The following is a 13,151-nucleotide window of genomic DNA, read 5'->3' as shown; positions in this document are numbered from 1 at the left end:
AGGTACTAGCTATGAGTGAGTAAACTGAAAGACAGGAGTGAAAAACAGCTGCACTGCAGAACAGTGAGAAAAAAATTAACGAGAAAGCAGTGATGACAACTTTGCTATGTGTGTGGTAAAGCCTGCCAAAAGCTGTACTGTTTTCTAGCTTGTGCTTTCAAGAACTTCTCAAAAACAGAAGTAGAAATGTTACTCTTCTCTTGTGAGACCCCACCTGGAGTACTGTGTCCAACTCTGGGGTCTCCAACACAAAAATACCCATGGACTTGTTGGGAAATGTCCAGACGAGTTTACTATAGGGCTGAAGCACCTCTTCTGTAACAACAGGCTGAGAGTTAAGTTCTTTACAGAACCTAAAGGGAGCTACAAGAAGGATGGAGAAGGACTTTTCACACGACATGTAGTGATACGACAAGAGGGAATGGCCTTAAACTGAAGGAGGGCAGATTGAGATTAGATATTAGGATAAAACTTTTTATTGTCAGGATGGTGAGGCACTAGAACTGGTTTCCCACAGAGGCTCTGGTTGCCCATCCCTGGAGGTGTTCATGACCAGGTTGGATGGGACTCTGAGTAACCTGATCCAGTGCAAGGTGTTTGTCCATGGCAGGGGGGTTGGAAGTGGATGATCTTTAAGGTCTGTCCCAGCCCAAGCCATCCAGAGATTTCATGAAATGTAAGAGCAGTCACACTCATAGGTACAGGTAAGGAAGAACTTCTGTGTGAAAGATATAAATAAACATGTACTTTGCACCCAAACAAAAGGCTACCTTTAATAAAAAATAAAACAACTGCAGCATTCAGAAAAAAAGGGAACAAAAAAGTTCTTTTCAGGAGCTTTGTATCTCACCTGACAGAAAAGATGACCCTCTTTCTCTCTTTTAGCAAGACTAGACAGGTAACAGTGAACAACAAGATGGGAGTCATCCAGCACTGTATTAAACCAGCGCCGTGTGGGAAGCAAAGCCTGTGGTAAATAACAACATGTTAATACAAGCAACTGTTTAAAAAGTAAGAAATCCTGGCTTCTCAGAATTTTCTATTTCAAGAAGGTATATTAAGTTAGATTGCTGCAGTTATTTGCATATCTAATACCCTCACAGAGGTATTAAAGCAGCATTTATGTATGCCAAGACATTGGATTTATGCAGGTAGGCTGCTATGAACAGTCAGTCCTTTATGTAACGGGGAGCACGGCACGAATCTGCCTTTAGTGAGAATTCATCCCACCAGTAAAAAAGTAAATTAAACAAAGCAATTATTTCACTAGTAAGTGTCTACATAATGATTGTGTGCTACAAACGATATATCAAACTGCTTTAGCATTGTTTTAAATGTCTGTTTTCAACACTAATTTAATGAATTTTTGTCTTCCTTAAAATTGCAAACTGTTTCTTCTAAATATGATAGGGTTATCTTCTCTTCATTGCAAAGTACTCAAGTACTTTTCAAATCTCCAATAACAACAAAATAAAGATCTTTTCTTCTCAATGTAAATAGATTAAGCTGCTATATGTAGCAACTGTTGAACAGCATACAGTAAAAGATCACAACAATTCAAGAGAAAAATTAGCTGTTGTCTACAGACTTAATCTAGAAAGCCAAAAAGCATCAGCATGGTGTTTAGAACCAAGATGAAAAAATAAAAGAATCTGTAGTAGAGAATGTTGATTGCTCTGCACAATAATTACAAAAACAAACTCATAAAACTGTAAGAACTCTCCATTGAATCATTACTTTCAAATTACCAAATCACCAATTTTGATGGCAGTGTATGCACTGCAATATGAAACAGTAATATTCTGAAATAGGCTTTAAAACAAGTAAAAAAAGCCCATTAACACAATACATGCTACAAAGGCAAAAAGACTTGGAGTTACAGCTAATTTCTCATTTGCTTGTTCTGGTCACTTAAACAGGCTTTAGAACCTGTCTGAATTCTAATCTTTCTGCAATATCTAGAGAGAACTAGTATTAAATGCACTGCTTCTAAGCATTTTAAGTCAGACAGACTTTACCTTCCAACATATTTTCTCTTACCAGAGAGTATTACATACATAAGACAGCAAGCTCTAATTTAAATTACTCAATCTACTGCAACTACAAGCACAGACTACTTCAGTGATTTAACAGTCAGCCTGCAGAAATTCACCACAAAGACATTTTAAAGTTCCCCATGATACTGTTTCAGAAAACTCGGTTACTTCACAATGCCTTCTGAATCTGAAGTTACTCTAAATAATTACTCACGGAAGAAATTGTAAATGAGAGCCTTTTACTTTTAATACTGGTACTGCATTGCTTAAAATTGTCTCATCTTCTCAGTATCTGCTGAAAAATTTCACAAAACCTTGCTCCTTGCCTTATTACTGTAACAAACGGCAGATCACCAGAGCTGGTACTTCTGAATAATGAACTCTAGACAAACAGGAACAGGCTGCATTTCAAACTACTGCTGCTTCCTGGGATTTAACCCAACAACACAAAACTTTAAGTGACTTGTTATACACTGGGAATTAAAGATTAAAGCATCACACATTTTCAGAAATTGCCAGTATTATTACCACTACTCTAATTAAATCCTTTTCACTGAGCACTTTAGGATCCTAGCTTTGTCTAAGAATTCAATTGGCTTATCAACATTGTTGGTCAGTTCCCAATATGGATTCGATGCTATAACCTCTTATTTACAGATAGAAAATCACTATTAAACAATCATATGCATAGCTGTGACATAATCACCTTATTCCAAATAGGCTGTAATAATTAATTTATGCACTTAAACCCCAGAAAAGTACACCTGGAAACTGGCTGAATCAATTAAAAAACTTACCTCAAGGTCTAGCATGAGTTCAATAAACCTCTCACAATAATGAACTTTGTCCATAGAAATAGGACCTAGATAAAAAAAAAATAAAAAGTTTAAATTGATCCACATCAGAATATATTTACACTTGAACAATTCCTTAAAAACTAAATAAATGCTACAACTATAAAAGTATTAATTTTAATCTTGTTAAAAGCTATTTAAAACATTATTCTCTTTTTAAAACAATCCTTTCTTATATTAAAAATTCTTCTGGTTAGCAATGAAAGAGTAACAGAACCAGAATTTCAGAAGTTATTTTATCAGCTTTGAAAAACCTTGGACCTAACATGCAAAAATGCTCACTTCCATGAGATATCACTCGCCCATTATGTTTGTTAAAAACTATTAATTCCAGGTACTCAAAAATACATTTTTAAAAGCTACAAACAAGATATGTGCAAAAGGCCTTGACGATAATCAAAGGTACTCAGTGGTGACTACAAAAGGGCCTTGTGAAGAACACACCAAGTCTCCTATAATAATTTTCTTACAGGTTCCAAAGAACTGTTAAAGTAAATTCTCCTGAGACAGGTCTAGCATAATTAGGAAAACAGAGGGGGTAAGTATCCTTTCTGAGGAAGCCACATTACAAAATTTACCTTTACAGCTCAGGTAAGCGCTGAAGTTTGCTAAGAGTTTAAGTTTTTTTTTTTTTCAAAAGCAAAACTCTGGGAACTGATTTCACCCAAATTGTGCTGTGCTTAGAGCATAATAACCCTTTTCTGTTAAAAGGCTAATGCCTTCCTCTACAAACACTTTTCCTTTCTAAATCAGGCAAGGAGATAATTTTGCTTGTCACAATGACTCAAAGAGCAGTCAAATATTACAGAATTTCACTTCACTTAGGTTTTTGTTCTTACTGTAAATCAACAGTATGAACAGACAGAGCCTTAAGATATCCATTTATGCCACCCATTTAACAAGGTACCTAAGTATGTATGAAATGCTTTAATGCCATAAGGCTCTAAGCACACAATAAAGAGTAACAGTTCCCAGAAATATTGTTTTTACTAAGTATATACTGAACAGAAGAAGGTTTAAAGTAGCTTTTCACCGTTTCATTTTTAAAGTATATACAGATTTGAATATTAATTTTGATCTGAAATCCATGGAGGCAGGCATAGATTTCACTACAAGCCTGAACAAGGTCCCCAACCTCAGGCTGATATCCGAAGGACTAGTTCCTTCAGCAACACAAAAAGATTTTCACACAGATTACCAAAGTAACATAAGAATCACAGTTACCTGAGACAGGTATTGACTTCAGAACAGAAATGAATTTCTGAATGAGCTGTGAAAGAAATCTTCTCTCTCGATATGCTCTAAAATGGGACATGTGACAAAAAAAATTAATACCGCTTAAATGCAGACTAGATGTATATTGCAACTTTCATTAATACAAAGTTAGCTGTTTCAAAATTCATATAATGGTCGTAGGTTGCTTTGAAACACAAAGCTGTTTAGATGATAACTTTTCTCTCTGCATTCAGGCAGACAGATTAGCAGCCTACATTTTTAGGCAACAACCCATGCTTCTTACTGCGTCAAAGAGACAAAAGTCTTCTCCTACACCTTACCACATTACAACACAAAGGCACTGGAACACTTAATTTTGGTGAGATGGACACAGATTTATTGAAATACTTGCATAAGCTATATGCCTAAGAGCTAAACATTTGCTAAAGGTCATAAAAAAAAGCGAGTAGCTACATGAATATTCTTTTATGCTTTCATCCTTCAGTTTTAAGATTTGATATCACAAATTCACTGACCAAATAAAATACAAAGTTCTAAAATAGTATTTTGCATAAATACTACTGTAAAACAGAACAGCTTCCAGGAGGCAACATATGATCAATCCTCATTGGCCATGGGTTTTCAGAAAACACCTATTTCATTGAAAAGACTTATTTTAGCTGAAACACAATTAATGCATTAAGAAAAAAATACTTCTGTACATACTGCATTCTTGACTCTTCATCCATTTTTGCATCATTTTTCTTAATTAGATTCCAGAATTTTTTTAGTTTTGGTGTCTTTTTCAACTCTTGTTCCAGTCGATTCTGAAAAGTTAAAATCATATTCAGCACCAAGGAATCTTGTTTTCATGAGATAAAAATACATTCCAGTCTTATTATTAAAAAATATATAACAAACTTAAATAAAGAGCTGTTTCTGGCTATTCTCAGCATCACTGTAAAACAAAAACATAATAATGCTAGAGAGTCCAGCTACAACTAGATGACAACTCCATTGCCTCCCTGTGATCTCATGGCCTTGTCTACAAATTGTAGCTTGAAGAAGCAATAAACAAAAAAGCTCCATTTTCTGAAAAATTACATATAAACATTATTATATGGAAATTTGCAACAAACAGGAAAGAATTTAGCAAAGCACACAAAACTGAAATTCCATAGCAACACTGTAAATATTAGAGTTCCTTAACAGAATTCCATGAGAATTTACTTCACACAACTTGGATAATGCCTAGGAAACTGCTCTGCCAGTTAACAGTGTTATGCTTACAGGTTGTAGAGCCATCCACATCGGCAAGGAAATGAGCTGCTGCACCTGACCTCTGATCAAATCCACCTCCTGTTAGAAAGTTACAGATGATAAAAATTTTAAAAACATTCTTATGTTTTCTAATATGATTTTCTGTCTTACAAAATACATCAATGTACATTAACATCTGACAAAATATATTTATATTGTTCTATTAGATTAGACCTAACCCTACCCAGTGGCACCTCTGTATTTTAGGTTCTTTTCATGGAGGCTGTCAGTTCTTAATACTTCACCAGGGGCCCCATCCATGCAAGCATTCTTAGCACAAAAGCTGCTGAGAACTGATAGTCCTTCTTCAGTCATTTCTTACTCTTGAACTCACTGTGTTTTCTCTACTTGTTTTTAAGCTACTGTCTCCTGAAGCCCTTAATTTATCAAGTTTCTCTCACTTCTTCTACACTCTTTCCATTGTCTGAAACAAATAATTTTCTCCATGTCAGTTCAAATGTAGCCTCTCCAACTATGCCTGTGATCTGGATCCACAAAATTTTCCCTCTTTCCGGAGCAACTGAAAAATTTCAATTAACATCTTAAGTATGTCTTCATGGACAAACGCTCCATTCTCAGCACTCTGAAACTTCAAACTACAGTGCTCTTCACTTAAAACACTACTGTGACTGTTCCTGCCTTTCACAAAAAAGGGCACCTTCGAGTAACAGTATGCTTTTACAGGCATATTTTCACCAGCTTCCCTATCATGTTGTATTAGAAATGTGCCCTACAAGAAGGATTCTGTAGTAACAATCAAACCATTTAAAATGAGGATGCATTGTCCCATGGCCACTACAGAAAAATACCATCTCAATGAACTATACACACAAAGTTCAAGATGGTTACTGGCTCCCAAAATCATTGCTAATCCCAAAATCAAATAATACATTTTCTATTTTGTTTTGTCTAAGAGAATTCTGTTGTTTGTACAGACCTTGATTTTGAATAATACACCGCATGTGCAATGCAAATAAGGAAAAAGTCCAGTAGCGAGAGAGGTTGGAGAGCACTGCTTCATGTAAATTGCTATTGCTAAATTGTAATTGTAAATTGCTCTTCCTGCTTACTCCTTAGGATCTATAACCCTGTTTTAACTATAAATTGAGAACACAAATTGCTCTAATGCTCTCTTAAAACTAACTCACAAGAACTGAAGATAAAAATCATATCTAAACCTGGTTTCAAAAGTGAAAAAAGCCTCACTGTTGTTCTCAATAGTCAATGGAAATAATTTTTGCGCTATTTCCTAGGCAAACTAAAAAGAGCACAGTAGTAACTAATCTGTTTTAAAAACAAAGCTTAAATGTAAATATTTTCAAATATAAATATATAATTTTTAAAGTACTATTTTTAAAAGAAAAAATTTGTACTAAATCCTGTCTTTTAATTGTCTAACTGCCAATCCTACAGTCTCAAGTCTTATCTATGACCTTGTGTCGGAGAAAAGCAAATGTGATGAGAGAGATAAAGTAAGAGTCAAAACAGAGGGTAAAAGCCCTCTGCTACCGTGTCTTCTTTAAATCGGAATTTTGCTTCATCTGCCTTATAGGAAGAAATTGCTCAAACTAAACTGCTGTTAACACAGAGCAACATAAACACACTGGAAATATTTACAGCTACTTTTAACATACCAAACTATTGAAGCAGTGATCAAGGAAAAGCAGCAGGACTGTCTGTTCATGCAGAGAGTACTCACTCTCATCTTCGACCAGCGATGCTTCCAGTATGCGTTTGAAAAAGAAAGGAAAGTGTTCTGGCCTTTTTTTGAATATCTAGGAATAGAAGAGGAAGGCAATTTTGAGTCAGGTCAATACAAATAATTTCAATCTTCATTCACATAACATAGCTGAAGTTCTCTAAATTCATTTAAATCTATAAGAGAAGGGATTATTTTTTCTCATTTTCATTTATTCTGACCAGGCAGCACAAGTAAAACAGACTAATGATATCCTCCTGACAAGGGATCCTCTCCATACACCTTCTGCATAACAGGTGATGCACAGGACAAACTAAACAAGAAGCACAGCTGAAGTCTTGTGGGAATGTTCACCTGGTGACTGCACAGAAATACTCTAAAATCTCCCCGGTGGAAGGAATGGTAGGTTTTGGCCAAAGCTATGGCAGCTCTAAGTGACATGCAAAAAGTGAGCAAATAAAAACCACCAGAAAATAATTATAGTCCTGGAAGTTCCATTCAGCTACCTGAGCAGAAAAAAAGATAAACTGAATAATCACCAAGATAAAATAGTTCCTTTACAAGGATAATCATGTATCAAATAAATGTAACTAAGCTGCTTGGAACACAGCAAGCACCTGTCATTTTACTTCTAGCACATATACCAGAAGAAAAGCATACATTACTAAAGCAAGTTACTAAACCTTTGTGCTTTGCCAGCACTCAATTAATGGCACACATTGAAGTCAGTGTGCTTCTGAAATGATGACTGCATAAAATGTACAGCTAGACTTCCGCTGTTGAGACAGCCTGTAAAACCTGGAATGTTTGGAAAAACATTAAATAATTTCTAAACCTATTATTACCAAAAAAATCAACCCCAAAACCCAAAACAAAAAACTTAAACAAAAAAACCCAACCAAATAATGTACACAAAAGAAGAGTAAGACTTTGAGTATAAAGCTAAAAAAGCTGGAAACCAAAATTCACAAGTTTTAAGCAAGACATTACTGGGTAACACACAAGACTTCCAGTGGTGCCTTCTTATATATACAGATACATAAATCCTTCTTTTTCTTTCAATATCAGAGCAAAAACTTCTCTTCAAATACCCAGCCTCTGTCAAGTGTCAAAAAAAAACAAATGCTGGTGATAATATTCAGCATCTCACAGCAGAACCAAGGGCTTTCACACCAGAAGCGATCAAGTAATTTTTCACCTGTCCTCTACTTTCTCCAAAAAAGGACACAAAGTTTAAAACACCATATTAGATATTCCAGCTGAGGCACCATTTCCTTTTAACACTACAAGCTCTTCTACCTTGTCACTGTAAGTGAGCACACTGTAAAAGCTGCAACTTGCAGATCAAAGTCAATTCTAGCTGCAATTGAAATAAGTTACCTCCCACGCAGGGACATTCTCTCTGAACTTCTCATTCACCATACAGCAGATTGACATTAAATATGCCTTACTGGACACCTCTGGAGAATAATTCATCCATAGGTAATTTTCAAGGTACTGACTGTGAAGAGATAAAGAGTATTTCATTAGTTGCAGCCACCCACATAATCTGTCACTCATTTAAAAAAAGCAGTTACCCACAAGGTGTTTTTTATCTCCTACCCCTGAAAGCCATCTTCATAGTTTGTGAGTAGTTCTTCAAGTTACCTCTCATCTAGGTCACTGAAGCAAAACTTGATAGACTCAGTAACTGATGACATGAACAATGTTCACAGAAAGGACAGGAACCTCTAACTCTGTGCTACTGCTGACATACAAATTCCAGAAGTCCATTGCCTGCTGTTCGTCAGTGTCAAACCCTTAACCATAATTTACATTTTCTCTTCTGCACTTTTTATAATTAAGATGCAAAAATTCGAGGGAAGTTTGTCCTTTTGTAGTTACTGGTACTAACTTACGGACTTGAGCTTTTTTGAAACAAAGAATGTACCTCAGACAAAAAACATCATGTATTTTTTCTTAAGATTTGAGATAAAAGAGCCAAACAGAACATAAAATATTGTGGTTTTAAGTACATATTACAACTATTATTTTACATCTTTTTAGACATACTCTAGAAGTTCTTCCAGGAAAGTCTAAAGCAGTTGTAAACTACTGTTTAAATAGAGTTCCATTCTTTTTTAAGAAAAGAAAATGTTAATGATGCTGCTGCAGCACAATTCATTTTTAACTTCATGGTAAGACACATAATCAAAAAACTTCTCTGATTTCAGTGAGTTCTGATTTAAGGCTTAATGATACATTCTAAATAACAGTTTTTCACTTATTTCATTCATACTCTCTTTCTTGGTGCTCCACTTCCACTAGAAATTGAGAACCATAAAACAAGATACTCTGACATGTTACTTACATTTATGGAATTCTTTGCTCTTTAAATGAAGCTCTCCACACTTAATTTTCCTCAGCACACAATTCAAGGCCTTACTTAGTATGAATGAGTACACTACCTTCAAACTGTCTTACTGCCCTGCACTTGCTTCTCACCTTTACAGGTTCTCCAAATTTCCCTCCCATTAGCTTACCTGAATTCAAGAAGCATTATCTTTCTAATCGCAAACCTGAAAAGGAAAAATTAATCAATTAACACAAGAAAGAAAGCCTCCCACACAAAGCTGCACAGAAAATGGCTACATTTTCCCTTATTTCATTGTATAAGGTAACTTTTAGAAACACTCAGTAATTATTGCTGTCCTGACATTTCCATACAAGAGCAACTACTTGGATGCAGAAGCAACTGCTGTTATACTGCAGAAGCTAAAGTTCATAGAGATTCATTAAGCAATGAAATTCACATTTTAAAGAAATTCATGTAGGTCTTTTAAATATGAAGTCACCACTTCCAATAGCCTTGATGATATGAACTGCTAGCAGCTGAGAGTGTCTCCTGGAAAACTACAATTATATATTTAATCTGCTCATAATGATATATTTTTCTTAGTGACTGGAAATGAAAGTTTGCTTTGACTCCATATGACAAATTCTTAGATTGCTTTCATACAGGAATAATACAGAGAATTCTCTGCAGAGCTCTATCTTCCCAAAAAGCTCTAGCTACAGTCTGCACAGAGAGCTGCAGGATGCAGTGTATCTTGGCTTTGTCTCCCCCATCTAACAGTACAATTCACTGAAACTAGACTTTTGCTTCATGAGTCCAGTAACAGCAGCCAGAACAGAGAAGGAAGCTAGAGGCAGTGCACTGTGCAACAGTTTTTTGTTTTTTTCTTCCTTTACATTCCTTAGTGACAAAAGAAGAGATCAGCCTTCTATACAACAAAACCAACATGAAAGCCAACAGACTACCAGGTAAAGGGTCTGAAAAATATTAATTCCAACCATCACATTTAAGGTTTATGGGCTTAGGAACTCTCTTGTTACCACAATCAGACTTTGAAATACCATAATGATTAAATTACTTAAATGTACTTGAGTAATTTTCATCTACTTTCAATATATAGATGAGTTTTAAAGTATCAAACATTAGAAACAATTCCAGCATGGATAATGTTGGAATGGTGGTAAATAAGAGAAAGCAACAGGCATACTTACTTTGACCTGACAATTTCTTTTGTATATACATCTTCAATGACCTATGGAAAAATATTTTTAGAGAATTTTATATACCCACTAATGTGGTTCAAAATGCATTAATACATTTTATTCTGAATTAGTTACTCTTTGCTTACTGCTATTATAATACTTTCAATATTTTTTCCAACAAGAATTAAAAGAATCTGCACTTTAAGTTGAAACAAGCACACTTTGACATCACATAACGTGGAGATTCAGTTCAGCTGTTTATGTACATCCTAACAATCTACAGTTCTAACAATCACAGACAAATTCTATCACAAATACTACAAAATAAACTGAGTCTAAACAGGGAGATTTAGGCAAACATCCACAAGGAAAAGAAACTTACCCTACAGTACACAAAATCAAACACACCATGCCAAATTTTGAAAATTCAAAATGCACATATCCACCAGAATGGCAATAAAGCTGTCTGATGGAGGCTCACCAAAGAAGCTTTTAGAAAGAACACCATTCTATTTAGAAAGAATATTATTAATTCCTATTTGATTTCTAAAAGTAAAATCCCCTCAAGCATCTTTCAGCCTCAAACCAGATGTTCAACAGTCTTTTGCCCTCATGAATTATTGACCAAAATAAACTGAAAAGCATACAAAATAACAAAAAACAAAATAAAAGGCATGCTACAGCACACGTTCCTAACAGTGCCTACATTTATAAAGTACAAATACATAACAAATTACAGTGTCTCAAGTAACAGCTGACCTTCCAAGCAGTCTCCTATAGTCTCATATAAAATAAGCAACACTAAATATTGGCACATGACAGAATGGTTGATCCACATTCTTTTACACCCCCAACAAAATTCCAGTAGAAGTAATTACCTTTACATCAAAAGACAATGTTTTCTTCACGTGTGGAGCCCAGTATTTATTTGCTAACTGCACAAGGAAAAAAAAAAGGTTAAATACATACATTTTCATGTCAATGATACATCTCTACAACATTGCCCATCCTCAAAGTTCATTTCACTAGTATCTTGCTTAATTTCAGATTATGTTAACTACGAGTAACAAAATTGTTTTCTAACAGCAATACTTATCAACCATTTAGGGCTTTTATGCCTAAACCTCTTTCAACAGAAATGCAAATCTTTGGAGAAATTTCAGATGCATAGACTGCTATCTAACAAACATTTTCTATTCTTAAGTTATGTCTAACAAATCCATCAAAAATTAACCATGATTTTTCAGGAACTGCAAATCCCAAATGACAAGTGATTACGCTTATTTGAGGAACCTGACAAGTAACTAGGGGCTATATATGAAAGTCTAGCACTTTAAGGCTCTTTGCTGCAGCCATCACTTCACCGATATTCCTGAGCGATGATGCCAAGAGCTTCCTGTGCAACTTTATTCGAGATTTCCAGGAAAAAAAGAAAAAAAAAGAAAAAAAGAAAAAAACACCAAAAACAAACAAACTAAAGAACTACTTATAGAAAATCACTTTAAACTTTCACCAACAAGGAACTCTGGGCAGTTTTTCACATGTTAAAACATGCCTTATAGCCGAGCGCTATAGTGTATTGCACTGATGCGTTTGGTAGCGCTGCTTTGTAAATCCCGCCGCTCAGGAAACGCGGGGGGAAACACCCTCTCGTACGTGACAGAGCCGTACATCTCTCGTCAATTACGACCAAAAAAGACCCTTTCCCCATCACCCACGGCCTACAAAGGCTATATAAACACCGAGGCGCCGCCGCCGCCAGAACGTCCCTTCCAGCCCCGGCTGCGGCCCTACCTGTGTCACGTACTCCGCGTTGATCTGCGACACCGTGGGCGCCACGATCTTCTTCGGCGGCGCCGAGGACGCCGCCGTGGCCGTGGCCGCCGCCATGGAGCCGCCCGGCACAGGCCGTATCCCCCGGCACTGCCAACCCAGCCCAGGCCGAGGGAGGGATCTCCGGGCCGGGAGCAGCGGAGGCGGGAACGCTTCCGGGGCTGCGAGGGCTGGAGCGGCTGAGGGGAGGGCGGACGGCGGCCGCGCCATCTGCTGCTCCCGCCGTGCCGCTGCAGCTCCCTCCCTGCACTACAGCTCCATCCTGCACTACAGCTCCCTCCTGCACTACAGCTCCATCCTGCACTACAGCTCCCTCCTGCACTACAGCTCCCTCCTGCACTACAGCTCCCTCCTGCACTACAGCTCCCTGCTGCACTACAGCTCCCTCCCTGCACTACAGCTCCATTCTGCACTACAGCTCCCTCCCTGCACTACAGCTCCCTGCTGCACTACAGCTCCCTCCCTGCACTACAGCTCCCTGCTGCACTACAGCTCCATCCTGCACTACAGCTCCCTGCTGCACTACAGCTCCATCCTGCACTACAGCTCCCTCCCTGCACTACAGCTCCATCCTGCACTACAGCTCCCTGCTGCACTACAGCTCCATCCTGCACTACAGCTCCCTCCCTGCACTACAGCTCCATCCTGCACTACAGC

General features: G+C 37.1%; 1 protein-coding gene across 2 annotated transcripts in view; it reads right to left on the bottom strand.

The window, feature by feature from the left end:
- AQR (aquarius intron-binding spliceosomal factor) overlaps positions 1–12,596 on the bottom strand; it is a 49,935-nt gene extending 37,339 nt beyond the window's left edge. Inside the window, exons 1-11 of one of the 2 annotated variants that reach the window (XM_058855823.1) lie at positions 12,456–12,596; positions 11,540–11,596; positions 10,671–10,711; positions 9,647–9,682; positions 8,505–8,625; positions 7,060–7,200; positions 5,396–5,464; positions 4,832–4,932; positions 4,115–4,191; positions 2,834–2,898; positions 851–967 (exon numbers count right to left, since the gene is read on the bottom strand). In XM_058855823.1, coding sequence (XP_058711806.1) covers positions 851–967; positions 2,834–2,898; positions 4,115–4,191; positions 4,832–4,932; positions 5,396–5,464; positions 7,060–7,200; positions 8,505–8,625; positions 9,647–9,682; positions 10,671–10,711; positions 11,540–11,596; positions 12,456–12,551 — 921 coding nt within the window. In that variant the 5' untranslated portion in view covers positions 12,552–12,596. Of the gene's footprint in view, positions 1–850; positions 968–2,833; positions 2,899–4,114; positions 4,192–4,831; positions 4,933–5,395; positions 5,465–7,059; positions 7,201–8,504; positions 8,626–9,646; positions 9,683–10,670; positions 10,712–11,539; positions 11,597–12,455 lie in introns of those variants that run through there. The other variant, XM_058855829.1, reaches the window with a different exon arrangement.
- Positions 12,597–13,151: the final 555 nt, after the last annotated feature.

Source organism: Poecile atricapillus, chromosome 1 (assembly GCF_030490865.1).
Source record: "Poecile atricapillus isolate bPoeAtr1 chromosome 1, bPoeAtr1.hap1, whole genome shotgun sequence".
In the NCBI taxonomy this organism is placed as follows: Eukaryota; Metazoa; Chordata; class Aves; order Passeriformes; family Paridae; genus Poecile; species Poecile atricapillus.
Note: the sequence above shows the minus strand (reverse complement) of the source record. Positions and strands in the feature narration are given on the sequence as shown.